This window comes from Stegodyphus dumicola, chromosome X1 (assembly GCF_044657685.1).
Source record: "Stegodyphus dumicola isolate Sdum_Otavi_A_Nest chromosome X1, ASM4465768v1".
NCBI lineage: Eukaryota > Metazoa > Arthropoda > Arachnida > Araneae > Eresidae > Stegodyphus > Stegodyphus dumicola.
The window spans coordinates 65,581,268-65,595,773 of record NC_140780.1 but is presented as its reverse complement, the minus strand read 5'-3'; the positions used below and the strand labels follow the sequence as shown (position 1 = coordinate 65,595,773).

Sequence of the window (14,506 nt, the reverse complement as noted above, 5' to 3'; positions counted from 1 at the left end):
CAGAATAAAAATTAATGTAAAAGAGGTATCGAAAATGAATGACTTAAGTTAAAACGAAATGGGTTCAATTAAAATAATGACAGGTAAAAATCTGAAAAAAAAAATAAAGAAGACAGAAAAACTATGTACAATATTTAATAAAAATAAACTAAATATTAACATCGAATCCATAAGTACAAAAGCGAACATAATCTATGATAAAAATAAATACGTACCTCGAATAACAAGTCTTGATTCAAACAGGAAGCGTGAAAGCAGGAACGAAGCAAGCAAAACAGACAGAAATAATATAAAAGGGTCTAGCGTCTCTTTATATAGGCTTTGGTCAAGATCCACCGAAAACCAATCAAAAAGCGTTATGGATAAGACTACTGCCCTCTAGCGGCCATTGCTGAACTAAAAGAATGCACTAGAAATTCTAACATGTATCTGCATGCTACAATCAGTTTGCGGATTAGCAGCGCGGAGTTCTACGTCAATCGGTAAACGTGTACATGAAACCGGATTACAACACAAACAGGATGAAACATGTGGCTGACGTAGCAAGATAATCCGAGATGACAATGTGTGATGACGTCACGAACAGGATGTAGCGCGTCCGTAGTTGGTGACGTAGCAACCCTCGCCAGATCCCCCTCTCCGAGCGCCCCAGCGCCCTGTGGCTCCAAACCAAAGTATTCTATCTACTGACAAAGGTTTAAGCGAAACATTTTCATCTCACCGGCAAGGGCATTGCTCATGTAAAATGTCCGCTTAGTTAGCTGAGGCATCAGTTTCAGGGAAACATATTTTGGCAAGGAACCCTGCATTGGTAGGAAAAGGAGAAGCTTGTTTTTCAGGAAAGTTTCTCCTAGCTTCAGGAGTCTTTGGATGCGATAACACCGTAAGTGAAACATTTTAATTTCATCAATAAACGAACAGATATAATTTTAAACAAAAGCGAAAGAAATTTTGGTTCAGACGTCTTTGCTTTGAAGTTTTACCCTCGGAGAGATTTGTAGAAATGTAATTATTTCCTCTGTAATATATGCTATCGGTGCCTGGCGAGGGGGGGGGGGGCAGAGCAGCTGCGCCTGCCCGTTTGATGGTTTTCCGGCCCTCTCGTTGCTCGTTGAGTACTTTTATGACAAATTTTTATCAAGATCTCGTCACCTGGAAATGAAATTATTTGGAGACTCTTTAGTAACAAGAGCAGCCTTCGAAACATTTAATGTAGACCTGGTTCATCCCATGCACAGAATATCAATTCCTTTGGTTAAAACGCTCCCAGAAATCCATGATTTTACATTTACACGGATGGTTCCGGGTCAGGAGGCTCGGCTTTTGTTGTCTGTTTTTATGGTGCAGAGATAAATAATATGCATAATTCAGTATTTCAGGCTGAAGTACAGGCCATTCTTCATGCCTCGAGATGGACAGACAGGACTTGGAAAAGTGGACATACAGTTTTCATATACTCTGATTGTCTTTCTGTGTTTCAGGCACTCTCCTGTCGGGATAACTATAAACAAGCCTTCAGCGGCATTAAGGATTTATATGTAAAATTAAAAGAGCGCAATGATAATTTTTTTTTCATGGGTCAAAGCGCACAGAGATTTCCAGGGCAATAAGAGGGCGGAAGAATATAAAAATCATAAATGATATCGACTTGTTACGGGCCTGAATCAGCTTGTTATGGACCATGGCCGCTTTCCATAATATTTATCAAGATTTTGTGTTTAGGATAATCCATTCTGTAAAACTTGTAATGTAGTAAGGTGATAAAATGCATTTTCTGGAATCAAATGAATTGACTGCTTGTCTCCGAGCAGATTCTGAAATCACCAACGAATGTGATTATTACTCTAAGAGAAATGCAAAAATCGCACAGAATATTAGGGAAATTAGAAGCAGTAATAAGGCTAAGATCGGAATTGAAAGTTAGGACTCTCCTCCTTTCTTTTTTTTAATTAGTGTGTATGCGGTGTGTGTATGGGGGGGGGTACGTCCGTTCTTGCCATTATATGCTTCACTTTGTTTTTGTTTTTTTCAATTGTTTTTCCCCCCTTCCTCTTTAATGCTTTTTCGGATGCAACCCATTTTTGGCTATAAAGTGAATTTACATTGGCTAAGCGGACCGGTCTGCCTCAAAATTCTAACTAACTAACCCAATAAGTCGCCTGCAGCCAAGCTTTATTAATGAGAATTAAGCAATGGCAAATATTAAAATGATATTTCCAAAAGTCTCCGAGTGTTAACTATATGACTTACGTTACCTCAAAACACTTCTGAAAAATTATTTTGTTATTTGGGTACAGAAAGAGGCGCAGCCCCCCATCCACCTAATCGATTTGATTTTATGACTTTTCCAGGGGGGCGTCAAGTTAAAAACCACATAATAAAATACGCCCATTAGGATATAACCTAATGGACCTTAACGGCACAATAATAATTAAAATAAATAGAATGGTTAGAAACTAACTAAACAAAAGGACAAGACACAGACCATGCTCTATCATAAAAACACTAAACACATGTTAAATCAAAATTCCGACATTAACACGATTATTATTAATAAAATTCATTAATTCCCTAGCAAATTCAAATTCAGTGTTTTTTCCAGTAAATGTATTAATATGTCCAAACTTTTGTCTTATATCATAAGTTAAATCACATTCATTTACAAAATGTTTAACTGAACCCGTAACTCCACAATTATAACATAACTCATTTTCTTGTAGACCGAATCTCTTTAGGTACTCCGGGAAGCGTCCATGTCCTGTGATAATTTGATTAAGATCCAGGCAGCATGAAATACATTTATTATATGTAGGGATCAAATTATAACTGTAATCCTTTTTTCTATCAGACTCATTCCAATCCTTTTTCCACATATCAATATAAAATTGTTTTATTTTATTTACAAGAATTCTTCTGGATGGTTGGACAATGGAACACTCCCCGGATTCGCCCAAAACTGCCTCCTTGGCCAACACATCGGCCCTTTCGTTACCCAAAATCCCAACATGGGACTTAACCCATTTAAATTTCACAACATGAATTTTGGTGATTTCTTCATAGAGACATTTAATATCAACAATTAATGAGTTTTTGCATTCGTAATTTTTTAAGGCCTGGAGACCAGACAGACAATCACTATAAATTGATATTTTATAATGTATAAATAAGTTATCCCTTATCCATCTCAAAGCATAAAAAATAGCTGTCAATTCTGCCTGGAACACTGAATTAAAATTTTCCAATTTAATTTTATCATTGTAAATTTCAGTACCATAGTAATATACAACATAAGAAAAACCTATCTTACCATCGATTCCAGAACCATCTGTAAAAATGTCAATTTCACCAAATTCAACAAAATGAAATTCTTAATCAATAATAACTCTTTTAGCAGGGTGTATACAATAAGGATCCAAGTTATAAAAAGCAGTACAACAAGCAAAAAATTCCTCATAATGAATAAAATCAATCTTATTAGTAGATAATAAAAATTTATCGTAACAATACCTATAAAATATAGAAAGAGGCGGTGTGCCGGCCAAGATGCAGATAATTTCGGATGGAGTAGTTTTGAAACACCTAGTCAGTGACAGAAGCCAGAGCCGCTGAATTGTTATTAACTTATTCCTTATTCTTTGGAGTTCCGCCGCCCTAGAGCCCCAACTACCTATTCCATACATTATTATAGGTATGATAACAGCATTATAAATCATTCTGAGTATATTTCTTTTAGTAATCAATATTTTTTTTGGAAAATTTCTTTTATAAAATAATAAAATTGCATCAGATTTCTTCTGAATTTCTTTAAAATGAAGTTCGAAATTTAATTTATCATCTATAATTACACCCAAATATTTCATGTGATCTACTCTTTTCAACAGGGTACCATCAAATCTTAGCCTGAGTGGTCTAGTATTTTTACCGGCCCTAGGGAAAAACATATATGAAGTCTTTCGCAAATTAAAAATCAACTTCTCATCCTCGGCCCAGTTCTTTAGAATATCACTCACCAGTTGAAAACGCTGTTCTAATTTTTCTAAAGATACATCATATACTACATATAAAATATCGTCTGCATAGCAAATCACATTTACGTATTCAGGAAGAGAAACATTTAATAACTTAACAATAACGGCGCTCCAGAGCAGCGGAGCACTAGGCGAGCCCTGAGGGCATCCTTTATACACATTTTAAAAAATTTTTAAATCAGCATCATAAGAAAATACAACCTTTCTGTTATTAAAATAATTACACAAAATTGCAAAAATATTTTTAGGTATTTTAAAATTCTCAAGGGTGGAGAGCAATGAATTCCATATAACAGAATCTTTGAAACGTCGAAAGAAACAATTATCACATGAAAATCTTTCTTCTTTTGAACTATAGTGTTTGTTAAATTATAAAGTGCATCATTTGTTGACCTTCCCGAAACAAAACCGAACTGTCTATTTGAAATAAAATTATTCTCCAAGAAAAAATGATATAACCTATTGGTAAGCAATTTGTCCAGAACTTTTCCAAAGAATTTCAATAAACAAATAGGTCTAACTGCCTGGTCACCCTTTGGAATGAATATTACTCTTGAGATCTTCCACACTCCCGGAAAAATCGACAAAATAAAACATTTATTATAAAGTAGAACGAAAAATTTCTCAAAATTTTTAAATAAACATTTAACCATAACAGCATGTATACAGTCAATTCCAGGAGCACTTTTATTTCTCAATTTTCCCACAACATAACGAATCTCATCTACAGAAAATAACACATCATCAGCACCACAGTTTGGAGATGTTAAAAGTTCATCTTTAACAATACCATCCTCAGGATTTCCACAATCAAAGTTTTCCATAAAATAATCCCTAATAACATCAGAAAATTCATCAGTACTCTGCTCATCTTTCCTTATAATCATTCGGGAAGGTCTAGATTTACGTGTTGCCGATCGAAAGTAGCAATCATAGTAGTCTTTATTATCCAAAAAATGCTTCATCTTATATTCATATTTTGTCTTTTTAATCTTTTTTCGATAGAGAGCCATTTCCTTTTTATATAATATTTTTCTTTCTCTTCGAGTGTCTTCATCAATTTGTCTAACTTGATAATGTTTTCTTAAAGCCCTTATTCTTCGTTTACATCTCTGTAAATCAGCGTTCCACCAATATGTCATCTCTACTTTCCTTTTACGTAAAATTAGATGTTTCTTTGCATTCTTTACTATTAAGTTTTCAAATTCCTCAACAAATTCCTCAAGGATAACAGGATCGTAAATTCCATCCAATCTTTTTCTCATCTGATCTATATTTGGTTTTAGTTTTCTGCAAAATTTATTCAGTCTATAAATATTCTTTGTGAATACAATATTTTTATAATATATTGGCTGGACATCACAGATTTCAAAAGAGACATACCGGTGATCGCTTAAACTTTCCTCTTTATAAATCTTCAGTTCGGCATTAAATGTCGATAATGAGGAAGAACCTAGGATTAAATCTGTCCAACCCTCCCCAACAGCAGATACAAAAGTTGGTATAGAGTCCATTTGATTAAATAAAATCATATCATTCTGTATTATAAAATCCATAGTTAAAGATCCCCGATTATCAACTATTCTTGCTCCCCAGTTCAAATTTTTGGAATTAAAATCACCAATAATAATAAAATACTTATACATTTCCAAAACCTGTTCCAACCTTGTTAAATGTAAATGTAAATTTTCTGCAGGGGAGAAATAAACGGACACAATTCCTAAAACAAATTGATCCATCCTTAAAGAAATGGCTATAATTTCATTCATTTTACAATCGACAATAAATTCACTTTCATCATTTGTGACAATAATGGCTGATCTGCCTTTCTCATCATATACCGCTCTCCACCCTTTATTTAAATATGGCATCTTATCATTTATAAAATAAGGCTCTTGCACTGTAATCAAATCAAAATTTTTATCTAAAATATTTTCAACCGCGGCCAACTGGCAAGCTGCCACCGCACAGTGATTCAGATTAATATTTAATATTTTCATATCCAAGGGAATAATAAAAAATAAAACAATTACAAATATAAAATTACATGCCATAAAAACAGATAAAGCACTTAAAATAATGACAAGCACAGAAAAAAACAGCCCAATCGCAGTTATAATTAATTAAAATCCAAAACAATACTATTCCAATATACGCAAATGTTCAGAAATAAATTTAATCTCACGCTTATAAAGTTCACAATCCTTTGCCAAAACATGATGATTCACATCAAAAAGAGTACCATATTTCAAATTCGAATCCTTACAGTTAGCACATATTTCCTTTTCTTTAATACAATTTCTAACTACATGAGATTCTGAACACTTGATACAAGTAACATCATTTTTACAATGTTTAGCGGTGTGTCCAAATTTGAAGCAACGTAAACATCTCTTTGGCCTAAGATAAAGTTTTGCTACATAGGCCTTCCATCCAACACGAACTCTGTTATCCTCTAAAATTGAGGATTGACACTGGGGATCCACACGAAAAACTCTATGAGTAACTTCACTTGATTCTTTACATTTTATCCTAAATAATGGACGCACACAGTCGCCAGAACAACCACACTCACTCCTCATTTTATCAGCAATTTCATCATCTTCTACATAGTTGCACACATTATATACAATAAGTTTTGGCTGTATAAATCTTTTTTTCTGTGTATATAACTTATCTTTTAAATTTTCTTTAGAATCAATAATATTTTGAACCATATCAACTTGTTTACTCTCTTTAAATCTCATAACTAAATCACCGTTTCTTTTAACAAAAGAACTCATAATCTGTGCATCCATATCATCAGGTTTTACATTCACAATTAATTCATCATGGACATCAATTCCAGGCATCGCTGGTCTAACAACTAATTCATTTTCTTTCCAATTCTTATTATCCATAAATCTATTCTTTTTATTCTCTTGTTTATGTCGATTTTCCCGAAGAGTACTTTTAATCTCATCGATGCCCCGTTTAATGTCCAATAAAACATCCGTTTTTGAATTTATAAAATTAGCTTCAATACTTCTTAAATTCTGTGCAGCAAGTAATTCAACAACTTTGTCGATTCCCCCTGCCAATCCTTCAGTAATCTCACGTGAGACCCTTCTAACTTTTAATTTATCAACAAATTCATAGAGGGCCCTAACAGCATCATCATTTAATTTTTCATTATCACAATCCATCTTTTCTTTCGCTATATCAGAACCATCTAATATTTCACTATCAACACCTGTAAATTCTTTCTCAACATCATTTTTCAGTCGACTCATTATAACAAAACAAATAAATATCAAGATTACAATACTGCGACAGGGCTGTATATAAAATATTCAGAATTAAAACATATTTACAAATCTAAGTAGTAAGCGCGGGTAACCGGGCGGCGGAAGTGACGTCACAGAAAAGGGGCGTGGCCTCCGCCATTTTGAATTTCTCCGGAAGTGACGACACCAGCGCCATCTTGTATCACGTGTTGGAATGACATCATTAAACTTTCGTTTTGATTCTGCGGCAACGATCTTTTCAAAGTTGTTTATTTTTTGTGGCAACGACACTATTTTTTATGTTTGTGGCAACGAACTCTTGAACCACGTGTTTGGAATGACATCATCTATTTCTTGTTGCGACATGTTGCTTTACAAAATGGCGTCTGCCGTATCACACCTTTGTATGCCTCCGCTGAGGTGTATGGATACTTTTCTGTGAACCAATCAGATTTTTTGAAATATGACCTCACCGTTTCTTAACCAATCACCGTTCAGATGAAATAAAGAGTTCCTGCCCGATATAAGGCTATCCCGAGTAACGTTCCGCATTTCTTTCCTGCTGTCGCCTTGAGTGTACGCACATATTTTGCTTGGACTATCATTGTTAATTTCATCAGATTTTTGTTTCTTCATCGTTTTGAACATGAATCCTGGACAGCCACGAAACAACAACGCTGCAGAGGTAAGTTACTTTTCGAAAACATACTATTTTTTAGAGTGTTAATCTTTTAAAAATTTATTTGTGAAAGTTCAATGTGGGCTTAATTTGCCTTTTATTTTTAAGATGGAAAATCTATTGGAGAAAGAAACCATGCCTTTGAATGATAAAGTGTTGAGCCATGATGTTCCAAGAGAATCAGATAGCTCTTGTGCCAAAAGAAAAGCAGAAGAAACAAGCCATTTCGAGAAAAAAAGTACGTATTTGTTAAAAAAGGTTCATATGTTAAAGTTTATATTTTTATGTTACCTCATTTTTTGTATATGTTTTTTGTCTACCAAATGACTGACAATTTTTTTCTTTCAGCGTAAAGGACTTTTTACTGAAGACACTATTCCAGAGGAGCTTACTCACATGGGAAACAATGTCTTTGTGGGACCCAGCATTTACAAGGGAAAAGTTACTGTGCACATTCGAGAGTATGCTAAATATGGCAAATCGTTCTATCCGACAAGACGTGGAGTGAACTTTGAGCCGTGGTGTTTAAATGTTCTCGCAACCAACATGACAGTGGAGGAACCAGACCTGCTGACACTGAATATGGAATTGCCCAAGAATTTTGTGGTCACGTATAAAGATTCCCACTTCACTTTGAAGCAACTCTCTTCGACAGGACAGACAAAATGTAGCCTCAGCATTACAACGACGCAGTGTGAAGAACTGATGACCAACTTTAGCCGTATCAGTGACATTGTCACCAACCTCGTTTATCAAAACATGAACTTTTGTGAAGCCTACGAAAGCGTATACGACGAACCTGTCAGAGTGGAAAATCTACCCCAATCCTTTGACGTTTCTATCGGAAGAGCGCGACTTCAAACCATTCTAAAGACGTCACTTGAAGAACTTCTTAATCAACAAGACAAACTGAAATATCCCCAGCGTGAAATATCCCAGACTGTGAAGAACTCGTTCATGAAACAGAAACTGTGAATGCCATTGCTCTGAGATTCAATGCTGTTGACATCGCCAGGCAATTTTATGGAAACATTTGGGGTGAAGAACCCTATTTAATGTTAGTGAAACCTGCTCACTACATTACCAAGGACTTTTTAAAATCTGTGTGTTTAAACCATGTACTCGATGAAGTAAGAAACACATTTTGTACTATCAATGGTGTCTTAGGTATTGAATACTATGAATATTTGTAAAATAATTAGGATGCTCAATAAATGTTATTTTATTTTACAACGATTTCATGACTGTCTCCAGGTTCAGACCTTATTTAAAAGAATTAATCTGTAATGATTACTTACATAAATTTTAAAGATACCTATTGAATACAAACCTATTGATTTTTATAGAATATAAATATGGTTATTCTTAAACATATATATCATTACTTGTTCAACCTTTGAGATGTTAAGTAGCATTCATTTTCTCTCTCTTGTTTTTTAGGCCTATTTTCTAAAATCTTTATATAGGTGAAACTAGGGTATTTTTTATCTGTTCTAGTTAAATATATATAAATGAATATCAGTGTACGTTTAGATCATAACAACTGTTGCAATGAACGCAGCTCTGTCTCAGACCTACCGGGATCCACAGGTCCCCGCAAGTTTCGGGGGTGTTGCTGCTTTGCATCGTGCTTTAAAAGGTCGCGTAAAAACAAAAGACATCCAGAAATGGTTGCAAACCAAGGATTCTTATACTTTGCACAAGCCTTTGAGGCACAAGTTTCCCAGGTACAGAGTCATCGTAGGAGGCTTAAACGAGCAATTTCAATCTGATTTAGTGGATATGCAATCCCTGGCCTCTTTTAATGATGGATATAAATATTTGCTGACCTGTATAGACATCCTTTCGAAATATGCTTGGGCTATCCCTCTCAAAGATAAAACATCCGTGTCCATCCAATCCGCTTTCGGAAAGATATTTTCGGAACGTACACCCGAATCATTACAAACAGATGCAGGGAAAGAGTTTACCAATAAACAAGTTCAAAATTTTTTGAAAAAGAGAAACGTTCGCTTTTTCACGACACATAATACAACCAAAGCTTCTGTCGTAGAACGATTTAATCGAACTCTAAAAACAAAAATGTGGAAATACTTTACCGAAATGAATACACTAAAGTACATTGATGTGATTGATAAATTGATATCCAGTTATAACCATACATGGCATCGCAGTATTAAGACAGAACCTGTATCCGTTACATTACAAAATCAAGAAAAAATTTGGAAAACGCTGTATAGTCAGCAACCAGTACAAAACCCTATTTCTTCAGATTTAAAGATTGGAGACACGGTACGCATCAGCCGAGAAAAAATGCTCTCTGAGAAAGGATACGAACAAAACTGGACACGAGAAATTTTTACAATCTATAAAATTATTCGACGGATTCCTGTTGTCTATAAACTGAAAGATCTAGCAGGAGAAGTTATACAAGGAACTTTTTACAAACAAGAACTTCAAAAGGTTTCGGACTCTGGTTATTATCCCGTAGAAAAAGTTTTAAAAAAGAGGAAACGTCGCGGGAAAATAGAATATTTTGTGAAATTTCAGGGGTACCCCGAAAGCTTCAATGCTTGGGTGGATGATGTGAGAAGGGTATAAAAGGCCCGTAAATTCTGCTTATCTGTCATTTGAACGAAACATGTCTTTCTTTATCACACTGATCAGCGACAGCTCCATGCGTTTTTTTCCAGACAACAAAATATCACAATTTACCACTCAGCTTCCTACTCCGATGGATTTAAATAGTCAGTGAGAGTTATCTCTTGTGGACTTTATTTACCCTCACACATGGTATAACGTCCGAAAAGACAATAATTTATTTGGATTTGATTTGGGTGATGGAAAATTGGAAGGTCGAAGAGTGCCTCCAGGATGTTATGAAACGATACCAGATTTATTAAAAGCCATGAAAATACCTTCTCATAAAAATAAGATTGAATTCAGTTACCATCCTGTTACGAAAAAAGTGACCATTAAGACCGATAAAAACTGCAAACTCATTCTTCACGAAGGATTAGCGGTGCTTCTAGGGTTCGAGCCGGGTGTTTACAAAGGATTGGAACAAAGTCCTTTTGTAGCCGATCCCAAAGTATCTTTTCCTGTCATGTATGTGTATTGCGATCTCGTAGAACCTCAAATTGTGGGAGATGTACAAGCCCCGTTGTTAAAAATTGTCACCGTAGAAGGAAATGACGGAGACATCATAAACGCTCATTACCCCCGGCCCTTTTACTTGCCAGTTATCCGTCAACATTTTCAGACTATACATATTGACATAAGACTTCACTCTGGAGATTTAGTACCATTCGAAAGAGGCAAAGTATTTCTTGTGTTGCATTTTCGTCTGAGACAAATTCTATAAAAGAAGCCTTCATCTGCAAATTGATTTCATTTGGATTGTGTATGCAAGATTAGAAGCATCAAATATGCGAGTGCCTTATACGTGTTGCACGAGAAAATTTGAAGATTATTATTTAGCTCAAACTGGAAATGGATTACCTTACTATCAAGGAACCATTTTAGAGAAAGGTTATGGTATTGGTGGATTTTTTGCAAAGCTGTTTCGCAGTGCTATGCCGTTTTTGATGAGTGGAGCCAAAACAGTCGGAAAAGAAGCTTTGCGGACTGGAACACAAATTGCAAACGACGTATTGTCGGGAGAAAATTTTAAAGTCTCCCTCAAAACCAGATCTAAAGAAGCTGGCAAAAAATTAGCGAGGAAAGCAGTTCAGAAAGCAGACGAGATGATTGGTCACGGAAGGTTTAAAAGGAAGCGCAAAACCCCCAAACACTTCATTTCGTCTAAAGCCAGGAAGGTGCAACGACGTGATATTTTTGACTCGTAATGGCTTTTCTGTTAAAAGATTCTCCGGAATGCGCAAAATCCGAACTGGATTTATTTTCGTTACCTCCCACTCAAACAGTGATAGAAAAAGGTCAGTGGGTTGAATTTCATCCATTAGCCAATGTGTCGGAAGGAAGTCCTGTTGAATTCAATGTTTCTGGAAGCGGAGAAGACTACCTAGACTTATCACAGACACAACTCTACGTCAAAGTGAAAATTTTAAAAAATGATGGCAAGCCAATCACGGCTGAAAGTAAAGTGGGACCTGTCAATCTCTTTTTACATTCTATGTTTTCTCAAGTGGACATTAGCTTAAATGAAAGACTCGTTTCCACCAGTAATAACACGTATCCTTACAGAGCCATGATAGAAAAATTATTGAATCGTGGTTTTGATACGAAAACGTCTCAACTGTCATCAGAATTGTTTTTCAAAGATACAGCAGGACGTCTGAACGTTTTTGATATTCAAGACACTCAGCCGAATGAAGGATTCAACCAACGAGCAGAATTGTTTAAACTGAGTGCTTCGGTCGATATGATTGGCCGATTGCACTTGGATATGTTTCATCAGGAAAGACTTTTGCTGAATATGGTGGATATGAAAATTAAACTCATACGCAGCAAACCAGAATTTTGTTTATTGGGCGAAGGTGAATTTAAAGTTTTACTCGAACAAGCTTCATTGTTTGTAAGAAAAGTGAGAGTTAGCCCTGGTGTTGTGCTAGGACATGCCAAAAGCCTAGAAAAATCAACAGCCAAATATCCCATTAATAGAGTGCTCTGCAAAGCCTATTCCATTCCCACTGGAAATATGAGTTTTATTCAAGACAATATTTTCATAGGTCAAATGCCTAATCGTATTGTGGTGGCATGCGTCGACAATGATGCCTTTAACGGAAACTATAAAAAGTCTCCTTTCGAATTCAAGCATTATAATATGAACTTTATCGGTGTTTATGTGGACGGTCAACCGGTACCTCATAATCCTCTTCAGCCTAATTTTGACAAAAATCATTTCATACGAGCTTATCAGAATTTATTTATGAATGCAGACGACAGAGGACTTTACCTTTCAAGATCAGAATTTTCAAAAGGATATTCCTTATTTCGCTTCGACCTGTCACCTGACCTTTGTGATGGCTCTCATTTAAATCTAGTTCGACACAGCAACTTAAGATTAGAAATAAAATTTGGGACTCCCTTACAACAAACTGTTTCGTTATTAGTGTACGCTGAATTTGAAAATTTGATAGAAATCAATAAAGCTCGAAATATTCTGTACGATTTTGGAAACTGATGAATTCATCACAAATTCTTCAAATCTTATCTCGAGATCCTATTTCTTCGAGATATTATGCGGGTGTTTTTCCTTGTGATAAAATACCTGCGATTCAAAGTTTTCCCTGTGCACTGGTGCTAAATACGGACAAACATGATGAAAAAGGAACTCATTGGCTAGCTGTCTACCTTGCAGATCAACAGACTCTGGAATTTTTCGACTCTTATGGACTCCCGCCTGAAGTATATGGAAAAGATATCACATCCTTTGTCAAGAAATATCGTCATGTTTGCTGGAACAAGATTTCGCTTCAGAGTTTAACTTCTAATGTATGTGGACATTATTGTATTTATTTCATTATTAAAGGCTGTCAAGGACTCTGTATGGAACTCATTGTATCACCCTTAGATGGGAAGAATCATGATTTCCAAATATTTCAATTTGTCAAAAAAAGATATGGTGTAAACATGATTTTTAAAAAATAAAGTTGTTTTAATTTGTAAAAATGTCTCTTGTGTTTCTTGTTTCTACACTTATTTAAACAAAATGAATAAATGTCTTATGCAAAAGGATTTTCGATTAAGTATAAAAGTGAGTGTTTTCTTAACATGCTGTCATTTCGAAAAATGGAACTGCCCAAGTTCGTACATCCTTCTACTTGTCTTCTGAGCGGACCTACCGGTTCGGGAAAAACATTTTTTGTGAAGAAATTGATAGATCATAAAATGTTCCATCCCATGCCGACCAATATTATTTATTGCTACGGAAGTTATCAACCTCTTTTTAATTCCATGAAAAACGTAAATTTTGAAGAAGGATTACCATCTAACCTGCAGACTCTTCAAAATGCTTTAATTATCATAGACGATTTAATGTCTGAATTAGCAAGTGATACTCGCTTAAGCAAACTTTTTACAAAAGGAAGTCATCACCGAAACCTTTCAGTCGTTTTTATAACACAAAATCTTTTTCACCAAGGCAAGGAGATGAGAAATATTCATTTAAATTCCCATTACCTTGTCCTATACAAAAATCCTAGAGATAAAAGTCAAATTATGCATTTAGCTAGACAAATGTTCCCCGGAAAAGTAAAGGGCTTTCAAGAAATTTTTCAGGATGCTACTTCAACTCCATTTAGCTACTTGTTGATTGATTTACGACCAGAAACAAGTGAAACGCTTCGCCTTCGTACAGGCATCTTTCCTGGGGATAAATACTATGTCTACCAGCCCCGATAGTTCATTTCAGTTTGAGACGTCGAATGGCCAACATGTCTTCTCCCATCGTGATCGATTTCGAAGGTTTTCAATGGATGCCTCATTGCTACGTTGTTAAAGAATTAGCCTTGTATTCTGTGCATGAAGGATATCACAGTTGCTGGTCATTTTTACCTCCTCAATCTTGG

General features: G+C 35.3%; 2 protein-coding genes across 2 annotated transcripts; both read left to right on the top strand.

The window, feature by feature from the left end:
- Nucleotides 1–7,847: 7,847 nt before the first annotated feature.
- On the top strand, nt 7,848–9,206 carry LOC146993163 (uncharacterized). Its single transcript, XM_085807794.1, has 3 exons — nt 7,848–7,979; nt 8,082–8,211; nt 8,322–9,206. Exons 2-3 carry the CDS (start codon nt 8,137–8,139, stop codon nt 8,946–8,948), a joined length of 702 nt encoding a protein of 233 aa, XP_085663920.1. The 5' UTR covers nt 7,848–7,979; nt 8,082–8,136; the 3' UTR covers nt 8,949–9,206.
- A 2,614-nt stretch (nt 9,207–11,820) lies between these two features.
- LOC118201742 (uncharacterized protein F54H12.2-like) lies at nt 11,821–14,339 on the top strand. Its single transcript, XM_085808159.1, has 2 exons — nt 11,821–12,795; nt 14,217–14,339. Exons 1-2 carry the CDS (start codon nt 11,821–11,823, stop codon nt 14,337–14,339), a joined length of 1,098 nt encoding a protein of 365 aa, XP_085664285.1.
- The last annotated feature ends 167 nt before the right edge of the window (nt 14,340–14,506 follow it).

Bases quoted from the DNA above. Each gene is read 5' to 3' on its own strand.
- LOC146993163 (XM_085807794.1), top strand. From the start codon at position 8,137: ATGATGTTCCAAGAGAATCAGATAGCTCTTGTGCCAAAAGAAAAGCAG. The intron at 8,212-8,321 runs GTACGTATTTGT...TTTTTCTTTCAG, and splicing joins AAGCCATTTCGAGAAAAAAA to CGTAAAGGACTTTTTACTGA.
- LOC118201742 (XM_085808159.1), top strand. From the start codon at position 11,821: ATGGCTTTTCTGTTAAAAGATTCTCCGGAATGCGCAAAATCCGAACTG. The intron at 12,796-14,216 runs GTACCTCATAAT...GAAATTTTTCAG, and splicing joins TTTATGTGGACGGTCAACCG to GATGCTACTTCAACTCCATT.